General features: G+C 35.9%; 1 protein-coding gene across 1 annotated transcript; it reads left to right on the top strand.

The window, feature by feature from the left end:
- Positions 1 to 14,069: 14,069 nt before the first annotated feature.
- LOC101101026 (olfactory receptor 2T6) lies at positions 14,070 to 15,030 on the top strand. The gene has a single exon (XM_003980567.2). The coding sequence runs from the start codon at positions 14,071 to 14,073 to the stop codon at positions 15,028 to 15,030; it is 960 nt and encodes a 319-aa protein (XP_003980616.1). The 5' UTR covers position 14,070.
- The last annotated feature ends 8,322 nt before the right edge of the window (positions 15,031 to 23,352 follow it).

The raw sequence follows: 23,352 nt of genomic DNA, 5'->3' as shown, positions 1-23,352 counted from the left end.
CTAAAAGTCTTCATATAAAATGATGATAGTTCATCATATGATATCCAATTGGTATTTACTTTCCCCGGCCACAGGAAAAATTCAACTCGGAATTCATTTTACGACCCCAGAGAGAAACAGAGCCAGTAAATGCCAATTGACTAATTTTATATATGAAATGTAGTGTAACCAAGAAAAGTTGTGGTACCCTCTTATCAACATCTAAAATCATCTTAACTATATTCTTTATCTAATTGTTCACAATACAATACACACACAAAAAAAATTAAGTGAAAGTTCAGACTGTGTTAATTAAAGTGCTACTGGTGATGGAGTTGATATAGCTCCTTTAATTTTCTTATAGTCATCTTAATATAAAAACATATGTACTTGTACACATGCATGCATACATATCAGAAAACACAAGGGTGGTAAAAGAGATATACTGTATTACATTGCTACTCAAGAGTGTTAAAAAGTAATCTTGAGGTTTATTTGGCAATACAGATTTTTTTCCCTTGATGTAGCATTTCCTGAAAACTCTTCTGAAGTAGAGTTGCAGAGGAATATTCCTATACAAAGCTATCCATTGCATTGTTGTGCATAATGGCCCAAAATTAACCTAACATAAAAAAAAAGTTACAATTGTTTTTCTTTATAGCAATTTACCATGAGATAAGTAAAATCAGATAGCAGAATTGTGAAATTATAGTATATTATGATGTGAAATAATGAAGTAAATATACTTAACATGACTTAGTTATCACACTTTGATCCATCCATAATTATATACACAAATTTATAACACTGGTTATTTTATTGGTGGAGTGACATGTGTATTACTATGTTTATTGACTGTCACTCTCATTTTAAATAATCACAGGAAGTATTCTTATTTTTATTTAGTTAATTATTTGTTTATTTATTTTATTTTTTAATTTATTTTTTACTTAATTACATCCATGTTAGTTAGCATATGGTGCAACAATGATTTCAGGAGTAGATTATTAATGCCCCTTACCCATTTAGCCCATCCCCCCTCCCACAACCCCTCCAGCAACCCACTGTTGGTTCTCTATATTTAAGACTCTTTTACGTTTTGCTCCCCTCCCTTTATGTTCATCTGTTTTGTATCTTAAATTCCTCGTATGAGTGAAATCATATGATATTGGTCTTTCTCTGACTAATTTCGCTTCACATAATACCTCCAGTTCCATCCACGTAGTTGCAAATGGCAAGATTTCATTCTTTTTGATTGCTGAGTAATACTCCATTGTATATTTGTACATCTTCTTTATCCATTCATCCATTGATGGACATTTGGGCTCTTTCCATGCTTTGGCTATTGTCAATAGCACTGCTCTAAACATTGGGAATTCATGTGCCTCTTCGAAACAGCACACCTGTATCTCTTGGATAAATACCTAGTAGTGCAATTCCCGGGTTGTAGGGTACTTCTATTTTTAGTTTTTTGAGGAAACTCCAAACTCTTTTCCAGAGTGGGTGCACCAGTTTGCATTCCCACCAACAATGTAAAAGAGATCCTCTTTCTCCGCATCCTTGCCAAGATCTGTTGTTGCCTGAGGTACTGTTAATGTTAGCCATTCTGACAGATATGAGGTCATATCTCATTGTGGTTTTGATTTGTATTTCCCTGATGATAAGTGATGAGCATTTTTTCATGTGTCTGTTTGTCATCTGTATGTCTTCTTTAGAGAAGTGTCTATTCATGTCTTTTGCCCATTTCTTCACTGGATTGTTTGTTTTTGGGTGTTGAGTTTGATAATTTTTTTTATAGATTTTGGATACGAATCTTCTGTCTGATATGTCATTTATGAATATCTTCTCCCATTATGCCAGTTGCCTTTTAGTTTTGCTTATTGTTTTCTTTGCTGTGCAGAAGATTTATTCTGATGAGGTCCGAACTTTTGTTTCCCTTGCTTCCAGAGATGTGTTGAGAAAGAAGTTGCTGTCGCCGAGGTCAAAGAGGTTTTTGCCTGTTTTCTTCTATAGGATTTTAATTTAGGATTTGATTTAGGTATTTGATTTAGGATCTTACATTTAGGTATTTAATCCATTTTGAGCTTATTTTTGTATATGGTGTAAAAAAAGAGGTCCACATTCATTTTTCTGCATGTCACTGCCCACTTTTCCCAACACAATTTGCTGAAGAGACTGTCTTTATTCTACTGGATATTTTTCCCTCCTTTGTCGAAGATTAGTTTAAAATATGTTTATGGGTGCATTTCTGGATTGTCTATTCTGTTCCATTGATCTGAGTGTCAGTTTTTTGTGCCAGTACCATGCTGTCTTTATGCTTACATCTTTGTAATACCTCTTGATATCTGGAATGTGATTCCTCCAGCTTCAGTTTACATTTTCAAGATTACTTTGGCTATTCAGGGTCTTTATGGTTCCATACAAATTTTAGGATTGTTTTTTCTATCTCTGTGAAGACTTCTGGTGTTATTTTGATATGTATTTTCCTTGAAGAGGTAGATTGCTTTAGGTAGTATCAACATTTTAACAATGTTTGTTCTTCCTATCCAGGAGCATGGAATCTTTTTCCATTTTTTTGTGTCTTCTTCAACCTCTTTCTTAAGCTTTCTGTAATTTTCAGTGTATAGATTTTTCACCTCTGTGATTGTGTTTATTTCTATGTATTTTATGGATTTGGGTGCAATTATAAACGGGACTGATTCCATGATTTCTCTTTCTGTCGCTTTATTGTTGATGTATAGGAATGCAACCGATTTTTGTGCATTGATTTTTTTTATCATGCCACTTTGCTGAATTCATGGATCAGTTCTAGCAGTTTTTGGTGGAATATTTTGGGTTTTCCATATAAAGTATCATGTCATCTGCAGTGAGTGAAAGTTTGACTTCCTCCTAGCCAATTTGTATGTCTTTTATTCCTTTGTGTTGTCTGATTGCTGAGGCTATGACTTCCAATACTATGTTGAATAACATTAGTGAAAGTGGACATCCCTGTTGAATTCCTGACCTTAGGGGGAAAGCTCCCAAGTTTTTCCCCATTGAGGATTATATGAACTATGTGTCTTTCATATATGGCTTTTATGATCTAGAGGTATGATCCTTCTATCCCTACTTTCTTCAGTTTTTATTTTATATCAAGAAAAGATGCTGTGTTTTATCAAATGCTTTCTCTGTATCTTTTGAGAGGATAATGTGGTTCTTCTCTTTTCTTTTAATGTTGTGCTGTATCCCATTGATTGTTTTGTGGATATTGAACCAGCCCTGAATCCCAGGTATAAATCCCACTTGGCCATGGTGAATAATTCTTTGAATGTATTATTGGATTCATTGGTTAGTGTCTTGTTGGGGATTTTTACATACATGTTCAACCGGGAAAATGCTCTGTAGTTCTCCTTTTTAATGGGGTCTTTGTCTGGTTTTGGAAACAAGGTAATGTTGGCTTCATAGAAAGAATTTGTAAGTTTTCTTTCCATTTCTATTTTTTGGAACAGCTTCAAGAGAATAGGTGTTAACTCTTCTTTAAATGTTTGGTAGAATTCCCCCTGAAAGCCTTCCAGCCTTGGACTCTTCTTTTTTGGGAGATTTTTGATTACTAATTTCATTTCTTTGCTGGTTATGGGTGTGTTCAAACTTTCTATTTATTCCTATTTCAGTTTTGGTGGTTTATAGTCTTCTAGGAATTTGTCCATTTCTTCCAGATTGTCCATTTTATTGCCATATAATTGCTCATAATATTCTCTTCTTCTTTCCCTTGTCCTCCCCCTTGTCCTCCCCCTCATCCTCCCCCTCCCCCTCTTCCTCCTCCTCTCCCTCCTCCTCCTCCTCCCCCTCCTCCTCTTTCTTCTTCTTCTTCTTCTTCTTCTTCTTCTTCTTGTACTTCTGCAGTGTTGGTTGTGATCTCTCCTCTTTCATTCTTGATTTTATTTATTTAGGTCCTTTCCTTTTTCTTTTCTATCAAATTGGCTAGGGGATACCAATTTTGTAAATTCTTTCAAAGAACCAGTGCCCAGTTTCATTGATTTGTTCTAATGTGTTTTGTTTTGTTTTGTTTTATTTGTTTGTTGGTTTTTATAGCATTGATTTCTGCTCTAATCTTTAATATTTCCTGTCTTATGCTGGTTTTGGGTTTTATTTGCTGTTCTTTTTCCAGCTCTTTGAGGTGGAAGGTTACGTTGTGTATCTGAGACCTTTCTTCCTTCTTTAGGAAGGCCTGGATTGCTATATACATCCCTCTTATGACCGTCTTTGCTGTGTCCCAGAGATTTGGGGCTGTGGTTTTATCATTTTCAATGGATTCCATTTATTTTTAATACCCTCTTTAAAATTTGGTTAGCCCATTAATTCTTTAGTAGAATGTTCTTTAGTCTACAAGTATTTGTTATCTTTCCAAATTTTTCTTGTAGTTGATTTCGAGTTTCATAGTGTTGTGGTCCGAAAATGTGCATGGCATGATCTTGATCTTTTTGTACTTGTTGATGGATGATTTGTGTGCCAGTTTGTATGTTCCATGTGCACTCGAGAAGAATGTGTATTCTGCTGCTTTGGGGTGAAATGTTCTGAATATATCTGTTAAGTCAATCTGGTCCAGTGTGTCATTCAAAGACATTGTTTCCTTGTTGATTTTCTGTTTAGATGATCAGTCCATTGCTGTAAGCTGGGTGTTGAAGTCCCCTACTATTATGGTATTATTATCAGTGAGTTTCTTTATGTTTGTGATTGATTTGTATATTTGGGTGCTGCCACATTTGGCCCATAAATGTTTACAATTGTTAGGTCTTCTTGGTGGATAGACCCCTTAATTATGATATAATGCCCTTCTTCATCTCCTGTTACAGTGTTTATGTGAAAATCTAGATTGTCTAAGTATGACTACTCCAGCTTTCTTTTCATGATCATTAGCATGATAGACGGTTCTCCATAACCTTATTTTCAATCTGAAGTTGTCTTTAGGTCTAAAGTGGGTCTTTTGTAAACAGCATATAGATCAATCTTATTCTTTTTCCTTCCTTTCTGTTACTCTATGTCTTCTGAATCGAGCATTTCACACATTGATGTTCAGAATGAGTACTGAAAGATATGAATTTATTGCCATTATATCACCTGTAGAGTTGGAGTTTTTGGTACTGTTCTCCAGTCTTTGGTCCTTTCTAGTCTTTGTTGCTTTGGGTTTATTTATTTTTTTGTCTTTTATCCCCTCAGAGATTCCCCCTTAAAATTTCTTTCAGGTCTGGTTTAGTGGTCATGATCTCCTTTAATTTTGTTTGTCTGGGAAACTTTTAATTTATCCTTCTATTTTGAATGACATCCTTGCTGGGGAAAGAATTCTTGGCTGCGTATATTTCCAACTCAGCAAATTGAGTATATTCTGCCACTCCTTTCTGGCCTGCCAAGTTTCTGTGGATAGGTCTGCTGCAAACCTCATCTGTCTTCCTTTGTAAGTTAAGGACTGTTTTTCCCTTGCTATTTCCATGATTCTTTCTTTGCCTGAGTATTTTATGAATTTGACTATGATATGCCTTGTTGATGGTCTTTTTGTTGTTGTTGAATCTAATGGGAACTCTCTGTGCTTCCTGGATTTTGATGTCTGTTTCTTTCCCCAGGTTAGGAAAGTTTTCTGTCAGCCCTTTTGCTCTCTCTTCATCTTCTGGGACCCCTATGATTCTGATGTTGTTCCTTTTTAATGAGTCACTGATTTCTCTAATTCTTAAATCTTGTTCTTTTGCCTTAGTCTCCCTCTTTTTTTTCTGCTTCATTATTCTCCACAATTTTGTTCTCTGTATCACTGATTCTCTGTTCTGCCTCATCCTTCCTTGCCACCATGGCATCCATTCGAGATTGCAGCTCAGTTACAACATTTTTTATTTCATCATGATTAGCTTTTACTTCTTTTATCTCTGCAAAAAGAGATTCTAATCTATTTTCAACTCCAACTAGTATTCTTATAATCCTGATTCTATATTCTGGTTCAGACATCTTGCTTGTATCTGTGTTGATTAAGTCCCTGGTTGTCATTTCTTTCTGTTTCTTCTTTTGGGGTGAATTCCTTCTTTTCATCATTTTGGAGTAAGAAAATGAATTAATAAAGTAAAAAAATACAATTAAAAAATTAAAAACAACACAAAGAAATCAAAATAGAGATGCAAGATCTTAGGTATGTTTTGGTGTGGTTGTTGAAAGAAGCTTGATAGATTAGAGAAAAAAGGGAAAGTAAGAAAAGAAAAAGGAGAAGAAAAAAAAGGAAATTCAATTTTTTTTACTTTATTAATTCATTGAATTTTCAAATTTTCAAACGTTTGAAAGAAATGAATACAATAAAATAGAATAAAATGAAATAATGAAAGTAAAAAACAATTTCAAAAATTCACAAAAAAGTAAAAAATATAATAGAAAAAAATGGAACAAAAATGTTTTTAATAAAATGGAAAAAAATAGAATTTTTCCTTTCTGTATTCAAGAATAAGAAAAGAAAAAAAAATGAATAAAAAGACCAGAGAACAGAATGAAGTATAATTGAATTTACATCTGATTTCCCATAGAAGTTAAGTTGTGAAGCACTTTATAGTCCATAAACTAAGCAGGCTGAGACTTGTTTTTGTCAAGAGCACTGTTGGCCCATTTGGGCTGGGTTTAATGTAATGGGTTTAATGTAATGATCCGTTCTCCACTAGTTGGTGCTGCTTAGCTTACTGGAGTGGATGGCTGTGGCTTGTACAAGCATGTATGCGCATGTGCAGGAGGAGTGAAAATGGTGTCACTCAGCTTCCTAGTCTCTAGTATAGGAACTCTGTGCTATCCACCACCGACAATCAAGCACCCCTCCTTTGTCTCCAGCTTCTGTATACTTTGTGCTTCTACACTGTCTGTGACCAAGCTGTCAGGCTGCCAGATAGCACATCAGTCCTGAGTTTTATCTCAAATGGGACTGTGTTTCCCAACCCCTCACTTCTGAGGGACTGTGATTTTGACCCACTCAGACCTTCTGGGGGAGGGTCTTGCTAAGAAATGGCTGGGTGCTGGCCCACCCCCAGGAACTTTCACAAGACCACACTGCTACCAATGCCCAGAACCTGTGGCTGGGTGACCAGGCTGCCGCCAAAAAAGTTTGCACAATCTTGTAGAAGCATCTTTTCAGGGTTTATGGAAAATCGCAACACACATCGGGCACCAGGCTTCCCCCTTAATGTCCTTGTTCCAGCACCAGCGAATCTGGTTGTTCTCTGGGGCCCACTGGGACCTTTGCCTGTGGGGTGGCCATACAGCTTGTACCAAATGTCATCCCAGCAGGGGAACTGCCTGTCTCCATGTAGCCTGAGGACCCTGAGAGCCTCACTCTTTGATCCTGGGGATTTTCCCTTCCCACCAGAGCACCTCCAGGTATTGGGCTGCAGAGTTTCAGACTCTGCACTTCTGCTGTTTATAGTCTTCATGGAATTTAAACCCTCTCCTTTCTCCCATTTCTGTTCAGTCCCTGTGGCTGCTTCTATTTTTCCACTTTCTCTCCAGATGCTTTTGGGGGGGGGGGCGTAGGGATAAATCCTGTACTCTACCCCCATCTCCATCCTCTCCCCACAAGCAAAAATGGCTCCCTGCCCTCTGTGGTTTCTCTATCCCCAGTTCACCTCTACACACTGCATACTTGCCAAGTTTTGTGGTTCAGGCTGGGCAGATTGCTGTGTTAATCCTAAAATCAGTTTTCTAGGTGTGCAAGATTGTTTTGTGTTGATCTGGCTGCATGTCAGAGATGAGAGATGCAAAACAAAACAACAACAACAACAACAGCAACAATAAAAAAACTTCCATGCTGTTCTGCCATCTTGGCCATACCTAAATAATCACAAGAAGTATTAATCTGAAACCACAAAGTCTGGTGTTCCCAGAGATAAATTGAACATATCAAAGTCTTCAGATTGAACTAGCACATTTTTTTGCTTTTTGTAGTGATGAACTATTTTCCATGTTTTTGCATTTTTTAAATGAATTGTTGTTTTAAAAAAAGAAAGCGGGGCGCATGGGTGGCTCAGTCGGTTAAGCAGCTGACTTCAGCTCAGGTCATGATCTCACGGTCTGTGAGTTCGAGTCCCGCGTCGGGCTCTGTGCTGACAGCTCAGAGCCTGGAGCCTGTTTCAGATTCTGTGTCTCCCTCTCTCTGACCCTCCCCCGTTCATGCTCTGTCTCTCTCTGTCTCAAAAATAAATAAACGTTAAAAAAAAATTAAAAAAAAAAAAAGAAAGCAATGGCTTTTTTTTTCAAACAAAGGTGGCTTGTAGATGAATTAAGAATTACCAATCTGGAATAAAGTATTTTCACCAACTTTGTTTTCTAACCATATTTTAAATAAGGTTTCATAATAATCATTTTCTTAAATTGGGTTTTTACATCCATTACACTGACAATAGGCTAAACAAAAACATGCTTTCTTATCAAATTGGCCAGTACTTTTATTAAGTTGGTGATTGTAGAAGTTATTTTGGTGGCATTTAGTTAATGAGTGGACTTTATGAGAAGGTGATTATTGAAAGAGAAAAATGACAGGATTAGAGCTGACAATTGTTCTCGAAGTGAGAAATTAAATGACCAAATGAAAACTTCTCTTTCCTTCTGTTGGCAATTTTCCCATTATTACTAATCTGTTCTCTAGAGGAATAAAAGACATAAGTGTTTGGTGATGAAACATCCATAAAATAGTTGTTCTCAAGCTACTAATTAAAAAAAAATACTGGAGAGAATTCAGCCCAATCACTTTAGCTGTGGAACGTTTGCTTACAATTTAGACATTTGAGTGAAGTCTCAGTTTGGTTCAGTACCAACCAGAGCCAGTTTAATTGATAACCCTTGGATTCTTAGAAGGAGATGTCTCCATAAGAAATCTCAGAATGATTATGATAACATTCTGCAGGTTATTTAAACGTTCTCTTGAGTTCTCTGGTGCAGTGTGCCTCAAAGTTTTTGTGGCACTGAAGTGTAAAATCCATGGCTCCAGTTAAGGTTTCATCTTTAAATACTTCTAACACTCTTCTTTTTGATGGTTTGTGTCTTTCAACCTGAATCTCCTGCCATCACTTCAAGGAAGGAAGGAGACCTCTATGAGGATAAGAAATAAGGAAACCAAGGAAGTTCCATTTTATCTGCTTATTTTCTAAGGTCTTATCTCTTGTGATGTTGTCTGTAACTAGTTTTGCTTTTGATTCATATACCTTTTTCTAGATATAAGTCATCTGCTGTTATCACCTTCTTCACCTACATTCTAAGGGTAAGAAAACCATTTGTATCTCTTAAATAATGTGCATGGGGGCTAGGGTGGGGTATGGGCGGGAGAATGGATAAGAAAGGTCAATGGTTTGATAAAATTCAGATATTTTTTGCACCTCCATTTACAACAAACTTGATATAAATTTAAAACATGAAGACTTAAGTAAGATGCCAAAACAATTAAATTGAATAGGTTTGTAAAGTAGAAATTTTGGTGGAGGTTTAAGGAATTAGGGTGCTCTACCTTAAGAAGAATGGACTGGAAGTAGATGAAGCACAAGCCAGGAGTCCAAAGGCAAATATTTTTGACTGAACTAATAAGGCCCAAATTGTAGACTAAAAACTAGTTGTCAAACCTTAAAACATAGGCTATTATTTAACTATTTCTGACTACTGTCACATTACTCATTTAGCACACATAAAGGTAGGTTTTTCAGGTGAAATGGAATACTTAAAATGGGATCATCAGTATAATAATAGATATAGTATAAATATAGATATAGTATAATATAGGTATATAGATATAGTATAATAGGTATACTATATGTGTATATGCTGTATAGCTATAATATAATATAGATATATAGGTAGAGTGTAATAATAATCATAGAAACATTGAGAGAGGGCTGCAAATTTTCTGTTGCTTCAACTACAAATATCCATTCACTTGTTTAAAACAAATATCACTTTCTTGCAGAAGGGCTTAGGGTAAAGATAATCAAATGGAAAATCATTCTGGTAGCATTGTGATAAAGCCAATAACTATTTCATGAACTGATTCTATGTATTGCATTTTGTGGCCCATTTTAGACACATCAAGAGGCAGTATCCAAAAGGTGGGAGTGCTTTTCATTAATGGTTGTAGCTGTTGGTTGGAAAGATGCTGTTAAGCTGTGTTGAAAGTGCATGGATAATGTATTTATGTGGTTAGAAGGGAACCGATGGCTGACAACATCATCTCTCTGACTGATATTCACTTTCTTTCTTCCCCAGAGACCCAGTTTTGTTCTGACTTAAGAGGCCTTCAAAGTTAGCCTTTTTGGTACAGTGTGCTTTCACAGGGAGTAGCAAAAGCAAATATTTATATTTATTTTCCCCTCATGTACACATTTGAAATGGGAAAATATTAAGTATAGGAGTCATTAAATTCTAGGAGTAATCTATTGATATGTAGACCATCTGTTATATGCAAGACTGTTCTAATAACTGCAAATATAAAGACTATTTAGATGATGGCTCTACTCTCAAATATGTCACATTGTAGTTGGGAAGATAGAAGGAGCAAATAGAAACCCTAGGCACACTGCTACAAGTTGTGGAATCAAATGGAAAAGCTATCATGGGGGTAAGAGGATGGTGTTCTCCCTGGTCAGAAAGATTGAGAGCACCAGGGAGAGATTCAAGATATGTTTATGGGACTCTGATTACCATCAGGATCTAGTCCATTTTACTTGAAAAGGGACTAAATATAAAGTTTATAATATTCAGTAAGTAAAATAAACCAGATTCTATGATGCTCTGGTAAAGTGTCTTCCTGATTCCTCAAGCGCCATTCAATTCTGCAGAGCCTCAAGGTTGCTGTTTCTTGAGCCTCTGCCCTTGGGCTCATTCTTTCTTATCTCTGTGCTAAAATTGCTAAACTATGTATAGATTATTATAATTTTTATATACATATGTATTTCTGTAAATGAGTAGTAGTATGTGTTTTTAATCAAAAATACATCCTGCGCATATTTACATGACCAGAAACCCTAAACCACATCACTATTATCAATAGGTACAAGGTAAGCTGCAGAGAGTTTAATTTTGTCAGTCTGGTGATGTTGATTATTTAGATTGTTTCCAGTTTATTTTTACTGTCAAAAGCAATGATTGATTAGCATCTTTGCAGATACTCACATCTTCATACTATTTTTTCCTCAGAATAAATTTGTAAAAATAGCTGAAGTGTAGATGTTTATAAAAGATGTTTGATATAAAATAAATGTTGCCAAAAACATCTAGAGAAAATCTTTTAATTTGTACTCATGCTATCAGTGTGTAAGAGTGCATGAACCCGCTTTCTCATACTGAAAATCCTAAATGTATGGGGTACCTGGCTTCCTCAGTTAGTGGAGGGTGCAATTCTTGATTTTGGAGTTGTAAATTTGAACCCCACGTTTGGTATAGAGATTACTTAAAAACAAAATCTTAAAATAAAGAATATTCTAAGTGTTACTGTCATTCTTTGAAAATTCCTTTTTCTTATGAAAAAAATAATATTTCTTTGTCTAAAAGTTTTCTTTTAGAAATGTAATATATTTTTTACTCAAGCTTTTGAGCCACCTGATGTAAAGATTGTGAGTTTAAAAGAAAAGTCTTAACCTTTAACTCTAAATTGTAATTTTTTTTTAATCTGTAGGGGAGACAAAATTTTACCTCTATTCATGTAATGTTTAGGTGAGATTCTTTAACAAAATGACAAATCAACAAAAGAAAAACAGCTTATTAATGCATGCAGTGTATAACACCTAGGAGAAACCAAAACAAAAAAAGTAACTCAAGGTGATGTCTTAAAACTGAGACTTATATAGCATCTTCAAAAAAGAACAATGAGTTTGTAGAGAAATTATAGGGCTCTTAGACTTCCAAGAGCAGCACATTGGAAATGTAAATATAAGGGAGGGAACAAATAAAGATTTTTTGCAGATTTATTAGGGGCCATCTCTGGGCTAAGAGTCTGTCTCTAGGAAAAGGATGATTTATATTCTGCCTTTATGTAGAAAAGAGAATTATCTGAGTTTGCTTCTGCTTAATTTCCTTCAGCTCAAAATAACTTTTATGTCAGAGAAAGAGTTTGGGGTGATATTTTTGGTTTTCCTTCACTTCCATATAAATATTATTAAATTAATCCTTCCATTTATTTGAATTCTTATGTGTAGCAACCACTTACATGCTATGATTTTCTGTATATTTTGGAGACTGGTGGTGGTGAGGGATGTTTATTTCTAATCTGTCTTTTCTGTCTAGTTGTTCAGCTTCCATATTTTGCATAGGTGTTACAGAGGTGAATGTACTGTCAATTTTTAACATTTTTCCCTCTGGACATTTAACATATGCTCATTCTTTCAGATACACTTTAGAATTATTTCACCAAGTTTCTCCAGAAAAAAGTTCTTATTAGAATTTCAATTTTACACTTTTCTCCAAGTTTAGTACCAGCTATTTCATCATTTTTGTTGATATTTTGTATCAATATTTTGTTGATGTTATGAACAAATATGTTAACATATCATGAGAGTATTTGACATTATTATTGACACCAGAAAGGGTCCATGTGGGAAGTTATGTGAGCTGAGACCTGGGATTATAGAAACCACATAAATAGAGAATAATCGTGTTCCAGGCAGGGGGAACTTCTGAGTCTGGTTATTTTCTTGGAGACAAATGTGAGAAACTGACAAAGCACTAGAGAACAGAGTCCTGAATATTCAGGCTACCAAAGTTCATGCAAACCACATTCAGGACTTTTATCGTTAGCCCACAAATAATGCTGAACTTTAAAGCATATTAGGAGGGAGAGGGAGGGGAACCCATGACTCAGTCACTTAAGCGTCTGACTTTGGATCAGGTTATGATCTCACAGCTCATGAGTTTGAACCCTGTGTCGGGCTCTGAGCTTCAGCCCCTGTTCATGCTCACTCTCCCTCTTTCTCTCTCTCTCTCTCAAAAATAAACATTATTTTTTTTAACAAAAGGAGAGGGAGTGGGTTTATATGAACAGATTTGCAGATATGGTTTTTTAATGCATTTCTGGGTTTAATAACTAATATTAATTTGGGGGAGATTTTAATCCACATTTATAATTGAGAGTAGTTCATAATTATGGGGCATTACTGTGTGTTTTTTTTTCAGATTCTCTGATATTTAAAAAAATAACGTTTATTCATTTCTGACAGAGAACAGAGCATGAGTGGGGGAGGGGCAGAGAGAGAGAGGGAGACAGAATCTGAAGCAGGCTCCAGGCTCTGAGCTGTCAGCACAGAGCCCAGTGCAGGGCTCCAGCTCACTGATCATGAGATCATAACCTGAGCCAAAATCAGACGCTCAACTGACTGAGCCACCCAGGCGCCCCAGGTTCTCTGATATTTTAATGAACAATGCCTGTAATTTTATTTAGTGTGTTTTATTATATAATAGAATCACTTTATCTTTTTGTTGGTTTGTTTTTATTTAAATTCCAGTTAGTTAACATACAGTATAATAGTAGTTTCAGGTGTACAATTTACTAATTCAACAAATGAGTGAAGAAAAAAATAAGGTTGAATAATGATCAGATGGACAATGCAGTGATCCAATTTACTATATTGCATAATTTTCAGCCATATCTACAACTTAATGGTTATGTCTAGATGAGGCAGGTCAGTTTCATAGTTGCCATAAACTTCCCAATTCAATAAAACATCTTCCTAAATTATTTGGTTATTTGAATTAACTCAATCAATTGTTTTACAGCCCTATCCGTGTTTTAAATAAACATGAAGCCAACTTTAGGTGAAGCATCTGTGGGGTCCACATATTCTTCAATAACTACACTCCCTTAAACTGATCAATTGTCAAATATCCATTCGTCTTCATGCCATGGAGTCTCAGCTTCAAAATTGTTCCTCAACAAGAAGAAATATCCAAGAAAGAAACTGCAAATCCACTCCACAATATATACACATGAACAAAATGTTTAATATTATACAAGTAATTTTAATTTACTAATGCTTATACTTACATATTAAATGATTCATATTATCTACTGGAATTTTCTTTAACCCCCCACTTATTTCCTTATCACTCTAGGTCCAACTTAACACCATGGTTGGAGACAATAAAACTTGTTCCAGTGACTTCACCCTCATAGGGCTCTTCACTCATGGTGCAACCTCAGGCTTCCTTTTCAGCATAATTTGTGCTGTATTCTTCATGGCCATGATAGTTAATGGGGTCATGATCTTCCTGATCCATATAGACCCTTACCTCCATACCCCCATGTACTTCCTGCTCAGCCACCTCTCCTTCATTGACATGATGTACATCTCTACCATTGTGCCCAAGATGCTGGTCAATTATCTTGTGGGCAAGGGGACTATCTCCTTCGTTGCCTGTACAGCCCAGCACTTTCTCTACATGGGCTTTGTGGGGGCTGAATTTTTCCTGCTAGGACTCATGGCTTATGACCGCTATGTGGCCATCTGCAACCCGCTTCGCTATCCTGTTCTTATGAGCCACCGGGTCTGTTGGATGATCTTGGCCAGCTCTTGGTTTGGTGGTGCTTTGGACAGCTTCCTCCTCACTCCGATCACCATGAGTCTCCCATTCTGCAGTTCCCGCAAGATCAATCACTTCTTCTGTGAAGCACCTACCATGCTGAGGCTGGCCTGTGGTGACAAAGCTGCCTATGAAATGGTAATGTATGTTTGCTGTGTCATGATGCTGCTGATCCCCTTCTCTGTGATAATTGCTTCCTATGCCCGAATTCTCATCACAGTGCACCAGATGAAGTCAGCAGAAGGGAAGAAGAAGGCTTTTGCCACCTGCTCATCACACATAATGGTGGTGACCTTGTTTTATGGGGCTGCCCTGTATACATATATGGTTCCCCAATCCTACCACACACCGATCAAAGACAAGGTCTTCTCCGCCTTTTACACCATTCTCACTCCTTTGTTAAATCCTCTCATTTACAGCTTGAGAAACACAGATGTAACCGGGGCCTTTAAAAGGGTCTTGGCAAGATGTCAAGGGATTCGTGGTGTGACACGGGAAGGATTCTGACAGTCTAAATCATCCACATCTGCTCAGGGGTGCATGGGTGCTGTTACTTGAGGTTATACCATAGGTAATACTACTAATGTATTCAGCAACTGCCAATGCCAGTTATGCTGAAAAGTGCATCAGCACTAATTTTGTCAAAAATGTGAAACCTTGTAACATGAATAATGCGAGTGCCTAAATACCACTGGTGTTTATTATTTCTCCATGTCCTCCCATTCTGTTACTGGACACAATGGGTCCCTTCGCTTGGTGAATGCAAGCCAGTAGCACATACAAGGCATACAGTCAGTCTGGTATGGAAGCTTTTATTTCCTTGCAGTAACTAAGGAGAATACTGGGGATATTTCCTAAAGCATTGTATCTCTTTGGGGATAGTGCAATTAGCTTTTATTTAGTATGCAGATGGGGCAGAGGCCAGAAGCTTGCATATATACTAGGGAACTTATACGTATTCTATTACTTAGGCATTCCAGGTTTACTGTGCATACTTAGCACATTTACATGATAGTGCATATGTCTCAAGTTCAAAAAATTGCCTAGGATCTGCCTCCAGAGCAGATTTTAGTGTTGTAATCCTCTAAAGTTAAAGGTAGAGAAGTTCAGGGGAATTCTGCACATGCTTCAGCTCTGATCTGGCTCAAAATGGTTCTGTGTTAAATCCCATGTCTGCACATATCATGTCCTCTTCTAAAAGTCTTGGTGCTTTGCCTTTTCATGTGGGTCTTCTGAGTTGGGCTCCTGAAAAACATCTTATAGAAAAAACTTTACATACCACCTGGAGCAACCCTCTATGCTGGTTACGATTCCAGTTCTTTTTTTTAATTGTTGTTTTACTTTTCTATTGCTTTGATCATTGATACAAATAAATATGTGTGCTGATGAATAGGGGCACATGTACCCCAATGTTTATAGCAGCACTTTCAACAATAGCCAAATTATGGAAAGAGCCTAAGTGCCCATCGACTGATGAATGAATAAAGAAGATGTGGCTTATATATACAATGGAAAACTACCTGGAAATGAGAAAGAATGAAATCTGGCTATTTGTAGCAATGTGAATGGAACTGGAAGGTATTATGCTAAATGAAATAAGCCAGGCAGAGAAAAACAGACATCATATGTTTTCACTCATATGTGGATCTTGAGAAACTTAACAGAAGACCATGGAGGAGGGGAAGGGGAAAAAAGTTACAGAGAGAGAGGGGGGCAAACCATAAGAGACACTTAAGGACTGAGAACAAACTGAGGGTAGATGGGGGGTTGGAGAAGAGGGGAAAGTGGGTGGTGGGCGGGGAGGAGGGCACTTGTTGGGATGAGCACTGGGTGTTGTATGGAAACCAAGGTGACAACAAACTATACAACTCCAAGTCTTACCTCACACCACTTCTCTGATTGTAATTAATTTATATAAATGCTCCCAAATGTCTGGTTAATATTACATAGTCTGATCACTGTCAGTGTTCTCATAAAAATTAGTGATGTTTATTACATTGTTTAAAGGCATATTGATGGGGTTTATGAAAGGGTTAGAGGTGTATACATTTGAAAGAGACTAAAGTGTCAGAACACTTCAAAGGGAATACTTAAGTACACACAAATCAGTATTCAGAAAACCTAGACATCTTTCTTTGATTAGCAACTGAAAACATTCTTCCTTTATGTAAATTTAGAGCTGGAGAAAATGAATCATGTATTATTGCAGAAATGCAGACTAATCCTCTGTAGGTCAATTCTATGATGTTATATTCGTTAAATGGTAATTATTACATCAGAAGACATTGAGAGATGAGAGAGAAAAAAGTGCTCAGTTAATTCACAAATTCACTAATCCATTTTAAGTTTCTTCAATTCATTAAAATTATTAGATTTCTGGAATGTCTCTCTAGATGTAAGTTGTGTGGGGATGTTTTTATAAATCTTTCTCTTTCAAAGAAAAAGTGAATAGCCCACTTTTTCTTTGTTGCAACATTTGGTTTTCCATTGGATAACATTTCAGAATGGACGAAAATAAGTAGGTTTTCATTTGAAAGCTAGAGCTGGCAAATTCTTTGGAAATGACTTAGTACAATTTCTTTAGGAAGCTGAAATCCAGAGAATGCATGTGTTTAGGTTTAATTGTAGACCCAGTTGAAGAACTTGAGCCATATCCCAGACCTCTTGGGCCATTTCTGCATGGTGCTATGCCAGGCTTTGTGTTCTTACCAGTCTGAAAAAATCCTGACTGGGTTCAGTGATGTTTTGCTGCTGACAGGCACTAGTTGTGGTGTGTGAGGTAAATACAGCCAAGCCTTCTACTGCACTACAAAAGCTGTTGAGTGGTAGACAAAATATTTAACCAATGAAACAATACATGTTGGAACACTGTGGATTGGACTACCAGTTAATCAGGAAAACAGACCTGCTTGCATCTAATTCAGCAAGGCTATCAGTTGCAAACCAGAGTTAATCTTTTTGAGTCTTTCTTTCTGGAAGATCTCATATCCTTCGATCTTTTCAGACTGGCTTGGGGAGCATCATGTGTCAGATATTAGGGAGTTTCTTTCCAACTCAAAGATGGTGAAGTACAAGAAACACAATACATAAAACAGAAAAGAAAGAGGGAACTGATCCTGAAAACTGAGCATTAATTTCAGGTCCATTTTTTTCAAGAAACTCTGTCCATCACTTAATATCAATGGAACCAAATTTCCTTTCCTGTGACATTTTAGCTAATATATATTTTTCTTTATAAGATTTTAAAGATCAAATATGAAAAATGTAATTAATGTTAGTATTATTTTAGCTATTTTTAACAAATGTAATTGCTTTTCATCTTCATAATATCCATGCTTTTTTTTCTTACTTCCCCCATTTTCCTTTTTCTATCCTTAGCTTACATAATCATACTCCCTTGTTAATTATACTAAGGTACAAAGGATTGATAATAGGTAAATAGGTAATAGGTAAATTTAATATCCCAACTACAGGAATTGAAAGTAAATGTTATTAGAATGATTAGAAAAAGGATAAATAAGCATACTTTCAAAATATAGTAATTAAAACAACAATTATATTGAATCACACTCCTATTAGAATGGCTATAATTCAAACTGCTGGCAATACCAAAATTCTAAAATACAGGAATTCACATTCATTGCTGGTGGGGATGCAAAATAGTACATCTACTTGAAGAGACAGTTTGGTAGTTTATTACAAAATGAAACATAGCCATACCATATGACCTGGCAATTGTGTTTCTCATGATTTACCCAACTGATTCGGAAACTTATGTTTATACAAAAACCTGCAAGTGGATGTTTATAGAATTTTTTTTTCATAATCACCCAAAACTTAGAATTAATCAAGTTATCTTTAGTAGGTGAATGGACAAACTACACTACATTTAGACAATAGAATACGATACAGCGATAAAAAGAATTGAGCTATCAAACCATGGAAAGACATGAAGGAATCTTCAACGTATAGGACAAAGTGAAAGAAGATAATCTGAAAAAGCTACATACTATATGATTCCAGCTATATGACATCCTAGAAAAAGAAGCTCTATAGAAATAATAAAAAGATTAGAACTGCCAAGGGCTTAGGGAGAGGAAAGGATGAATAGGGAGAACACGCAGGATTTGGGGCAGTGAAACTATTCTGTATGATGCTGTAGTGGAAGTTACATGACATGCATTTGTCCAAATTCATAGAACAGGATGAGTGAATCCTGATATAAACTATAGACCGTAATTAATAATCATGTATAAAAATTAGCGCATCAATTGTAATATATGAACCACACTAATACAGGATATAAATAATAGGAGAAAGAGAAGGAATATATGGTAACTCACTGAACCATCTGCTGAACTTTCTGTGAACCAAAAAAAGTAAGATTTAAACTTTATTAATAAAAACCTTCTTAAAACCCATGTAACCCTCTGATACCGTATTTCACTCAAGAAATCACTAGAAGCTGTCACAAGATATAATGGAGCTGGTAAAAGTGGGGTGGGGATGAGCATTAAATAATAAAAGTTTGTTAATCTTATTAGCCTTACTTTTAGGATTTGGCTGTGTGCATTTTGGGAGTGGGTAGCAATGAGGATAATATTTTTTAGAAAGAAGAGTTAATTAGTAGAACTTGGACCAAATGCCATTTAGTTTCACTTGTGCATATGGTAGGTAACATTTCCTTGGCATTCCACAATCCAAGTCAGCATTCCTTCCCCCTCCTGAATATGTAAGAGGGTACTGGTAATGCACAATCTGTGTGTGGAGGAGAAATAAATGGTTGATATTTCCCTGAGCTCTGTCTTCTCCACACTAGGAGAAAACAATCTCAAATGAAAGCTGTTACTGCAAGGAAAAGTCTTCATTAGAGTGAGTGGAATGGTTTTCTTCTCAGAGAGTATTTTATCATTCAATACAAGTTTCAAATACTAAAAGTTATGTAGCTCAGACCATAATAGCTGTGCAAATATAGTGGAAAATTTTTAAGTCCTTTAAAGGAGTATGTAGTCATTTCTCCACTTGTGAGCTGTTCAGGCGTGGAGCAGAAAAATCAGGTTGAACATCAGTGCTAGAGCAAATGGATAAGGTCAGGAATTTGTGCTTCCTCTGGTGGAAACCTATAAGGAAAATACATAACTTGTATTCATAGAAGTATTAGTAATGCCTAGAACAGTGATTAATTTGACTTTTAGTCCTGCTAATCACTCATGCTGTCACTTAGATGACTCTGCCGTCTCAGCCTGTTTCTTCGTAAATGAAATGGGTAATATTCCTGCAGATATAATTGCTAATTCTTTCAGAAAAAAAACTTGACAGTAGTTTGAGTAGTGCACAGGCCCTTTCAACAACTTCAGGAAGTATATGACCAAAGTTTTAAACTGTGGTTTCTATTCTGATATTTAGAACATCATGAACACATGATTTGCTTAAAAATAATGCACCTGTATATAGCAGATAGAGTGATTTTTGGCATTAATTGGTGTCCCTAAGAAGAACAAGACCATCCATGGGAAGGAGTACAGGTGAATTGAACACTATGGTGAGACAAGGAATCCAGTGGTCTTCCAGTACCTGCCAAGGGCCTGACAATCAGCAAGCACTGTGTAGATGACATCCAAAGGAAATGTGAGGAATCGTTCATACAGGAAGAAAGTTCAAAGGAGTAAGTACAATGACTGATCAATGGGTTTATGGCATTTGCTAATTTTAACAATTGACAGTGGCTTCTTGGATTTCTGTGTTGAGAATTTCGTCAAGGATGAAGGCCAGAGTTAAGGTTTGTAAGAAGAGTGGTATAATCTCATCAACCAGGATGGATACAGGCGTGCTCCTGGGGGTGAGTGCCAGGGTATAGTTGCCAGGCACAAATACCCTGTATTTGTTATTACTGATCTGTTCAAAATGATTATTGTAAAGATAAGGAAACAAGTTCCAGCAAGCTGTACTGGGTTACACAATCTGCTGTCAAGAGCAGCATTGGCAAAAAATTCAGATCTCTTGCATCGAATGTTTTTATCTACAGAACCATTTTTTGTTGATGAGAAAACTCAGTAACAATTGAAAAAAAATAAAATTTTGTGTTTTCTGAGGCTCAGGAGAATTCACACCCGTGTGCACGCATACATGCATTTGCTCGCGTGCGCGCGCACACACACACACACACACACACACACACATAAACATAGGTTGTAAAGAATGGTGGCCAATACAAGAAGTTAAACTTTCACTATTTGCAGATCATATGACACTCTATATAGAAAATCTGAGACTCCACCAAAAAGCTGCAAGAACTGATAAATGAATTCAGTAAACACAAAGGATACAAATCAACACACAAAAATCTGTTGCGCAAGTATCACACTGTACATCGACAGTTTTGTAATATAGCTTGAGATCTAGAATTTTGGTGTTTCCAGTTTTGTTTTTCTTTTTCAGTATTGTTTTGGCTATTTGGGGTCTTTTTGGGTTCCATACAAATTTTAGGATTGTTTGTTCTAACTCTGTGAAAAATGCTTGTGGTATTTTGATAGAGACTGCATTAAATGTGTAAATTATTTTGGATAGTATAGACATTGTAACAATGTTTGTTCTTCTAATCCATGAGCATGGAATGCTTTTCCATTTCTTTATGTCCTCTTCAGTTTCTTTCATAAATGTTCTATCCTTTTAAGAATACAAACCTTTCACCTTTTTAGTTAGGTTTATTCGTAGGTATTTTACTGTTTTTAGTGCAATTGCAATTGGAATCGATTCCTTGATTCCTATTTCTGCTGCTTCGTTATTGGTGTATGGAAATGCAACAGATTTCTGCACATTGATTTTATATCTATGATTTTGCTGAATTCATGTATTACTTCTACAATTTTTTGGTGGAGTCTTACAGGTTTTTCTCCATAGAGTATCATGTCCTCCACAAATAGTGAAATTTTTAACTTCTTCCTTGCCGATTTGGATGCCTTTTATTTATTTTTGTTGTCTGATGCTTAGGCTAGCACTTCCAGTGCTATCTTAAATAGTAACAGTAAGAGTGGACATCCCTGTCTTATTCCTGACCTGGGAAAGTCTTTCAGTTTTTCCTCACTAAGACTGATGTTAGCTGTGGGTTTTTCATATATGGTCTTTATGATGTTAAGATATGTTCTATGTGTCCCTACTTTGTTGAGGGTTTTTTTTTAATCAAGAATGAATGCTGTATTTTGTCAAATGCTTTTTCTGCATCTATTGACAAGATCATAAGGTTATTATATTTTCTTTTATTAATGTGGTGTACTACATTGATTGATTTGTGAATATTGAACCAGCCCTAGAGCCCAGGAGAGATCCCACTTAATCATGGTGGATAATTCTCTTAATGTACTGTTGAATTGTTGAGAATTTTTGCACCCAAGCTCATCAAGAACATTGGCCTATAGTTATCCTGTGTAGTGGGGTCTTTGTTTGGTTTTGGAATCAGTGTAATGTTGGCTTCATAGAAAGAGCTTGGACTTTTTCCTTCAATTTATATATTTTGGAACAGTTTGAGAAGAATAGGTATTAACTCTCCTTTAATGTCTGGTTGAATTCCCCTGGGAAACCATCAGACCCAGGAGTCTTGTTTGTTGGGAGATTGTTGATTACAGATTCAATGTCTGTGATGGTTATGGATCAGTTCAAATTTTCTAATTCTTCCTGTTTCGGTAATAATAGTGAGTTTCTAGGATTTTGTCCATTTACCCAGATTGCCTAGTTTGTTGGCATATAATTTTTCGTAGTATGCTATTATAATTGCATTTTGCGGTGATGGTTGTGATCTCTCCTTTTTAATTTGTGATTTTATCTGTTTCTTTTTCTTTTGATGAGTCTGGCTAAGGGTTTATCAATTTGTTAATTCTTTCAAAGAACCAGCTCTTAGTTTTTTTTAATACAATTACTTATTTTTTTTTTCTAAAAAAGTATTTATTTCTGCTCTAATCTTTATTATATTATTTCTTCTGCTTGCTTTAGGCAAAAACAGACACATGGATCAATGTAACAGAATTCAAGTTATATTAAAAATCTGTAATGATCATACACCAAGGTACAAACACAAATATAAACACACATGCTAATGGAACAAAATAGAAAACCCATAAATAGACCCACAACTATATAGTCAACTCATCTTTGACAAAGCAGGAAATAATATTTAATGGGAAAAAGACAGTCTTTTCAACGAATGATGTTGGAAAAACCAACATACATGATAGGAACATGCAGAAAAATGAAACTGGACCACTTTCTTATACCATACAGAAAAATAAATTCAAAATGGATTGATGACCTAAATGTAAGACTTGAAACAAAATCCTAGAGGAGAACATAGGCAGGACCCTCTTTGACATCAGCCTTGTAACTTCTTTGTAGATGTGTCTCCTGAAGCAAGGGAAACAAAACCAAAAATGAACTATTGGGACTTTATCAAAATAAAAATCTCTGCACAGCAAAGGAAACAATAAAAATACTAAAAGGCAGCCTTCAGAATGGGGAAAAATATTTCAAATGACATATCTGATAAAATGTTAGTTTTTACTTACAGTTTTAAGAATTAGAAGAGTTAAGTTCCTGAAAATTATAAAGATTTAGTATATGAAAAAAAATGACATTGAAACTGACTGGATAAAGGAATAAATTATCAATAGTTGATTTTAAGACAAATACATAATTTTCAGAGACAATACAGTAAATCTCTGCTTCATATTCATATCTCCAAATTCTAGACTTTGAAGAATTAAGTGTAAAACATCCCCGCATACAGACAAATGAAAACTGATAAAAGTTAAAAAACAAGTTTCTCACATTAAAGCTATT

Source organism: Felis catus, chromosome A1, assembly GCF_018350175.1.
Source record: "Felis catus isolate Fca126 chromosome A1, F.catus_Fca126_mat1.0, whole genome shotgun sequence".
Taxonomy (NCBI): domain Eukaryota; kingdom Metazoa; phylum Chordata; class Mammalia; order Carnivora; family Felidae; genus Felis; species Felis catus.
Note: the sequence above shows the minus strand (reverse complement) of the source record. Positions and strands in the feature narration are given on the sequence as shown.

Coding starts and splice junctions, on each gene's coding strand:
- LOC101101026 (XM_003980567.2), top strand. CDS start 14,071: ATGGTTGGAGACAATAAAACTTGTTCCAGTGACTTCACCCTCATAGGG.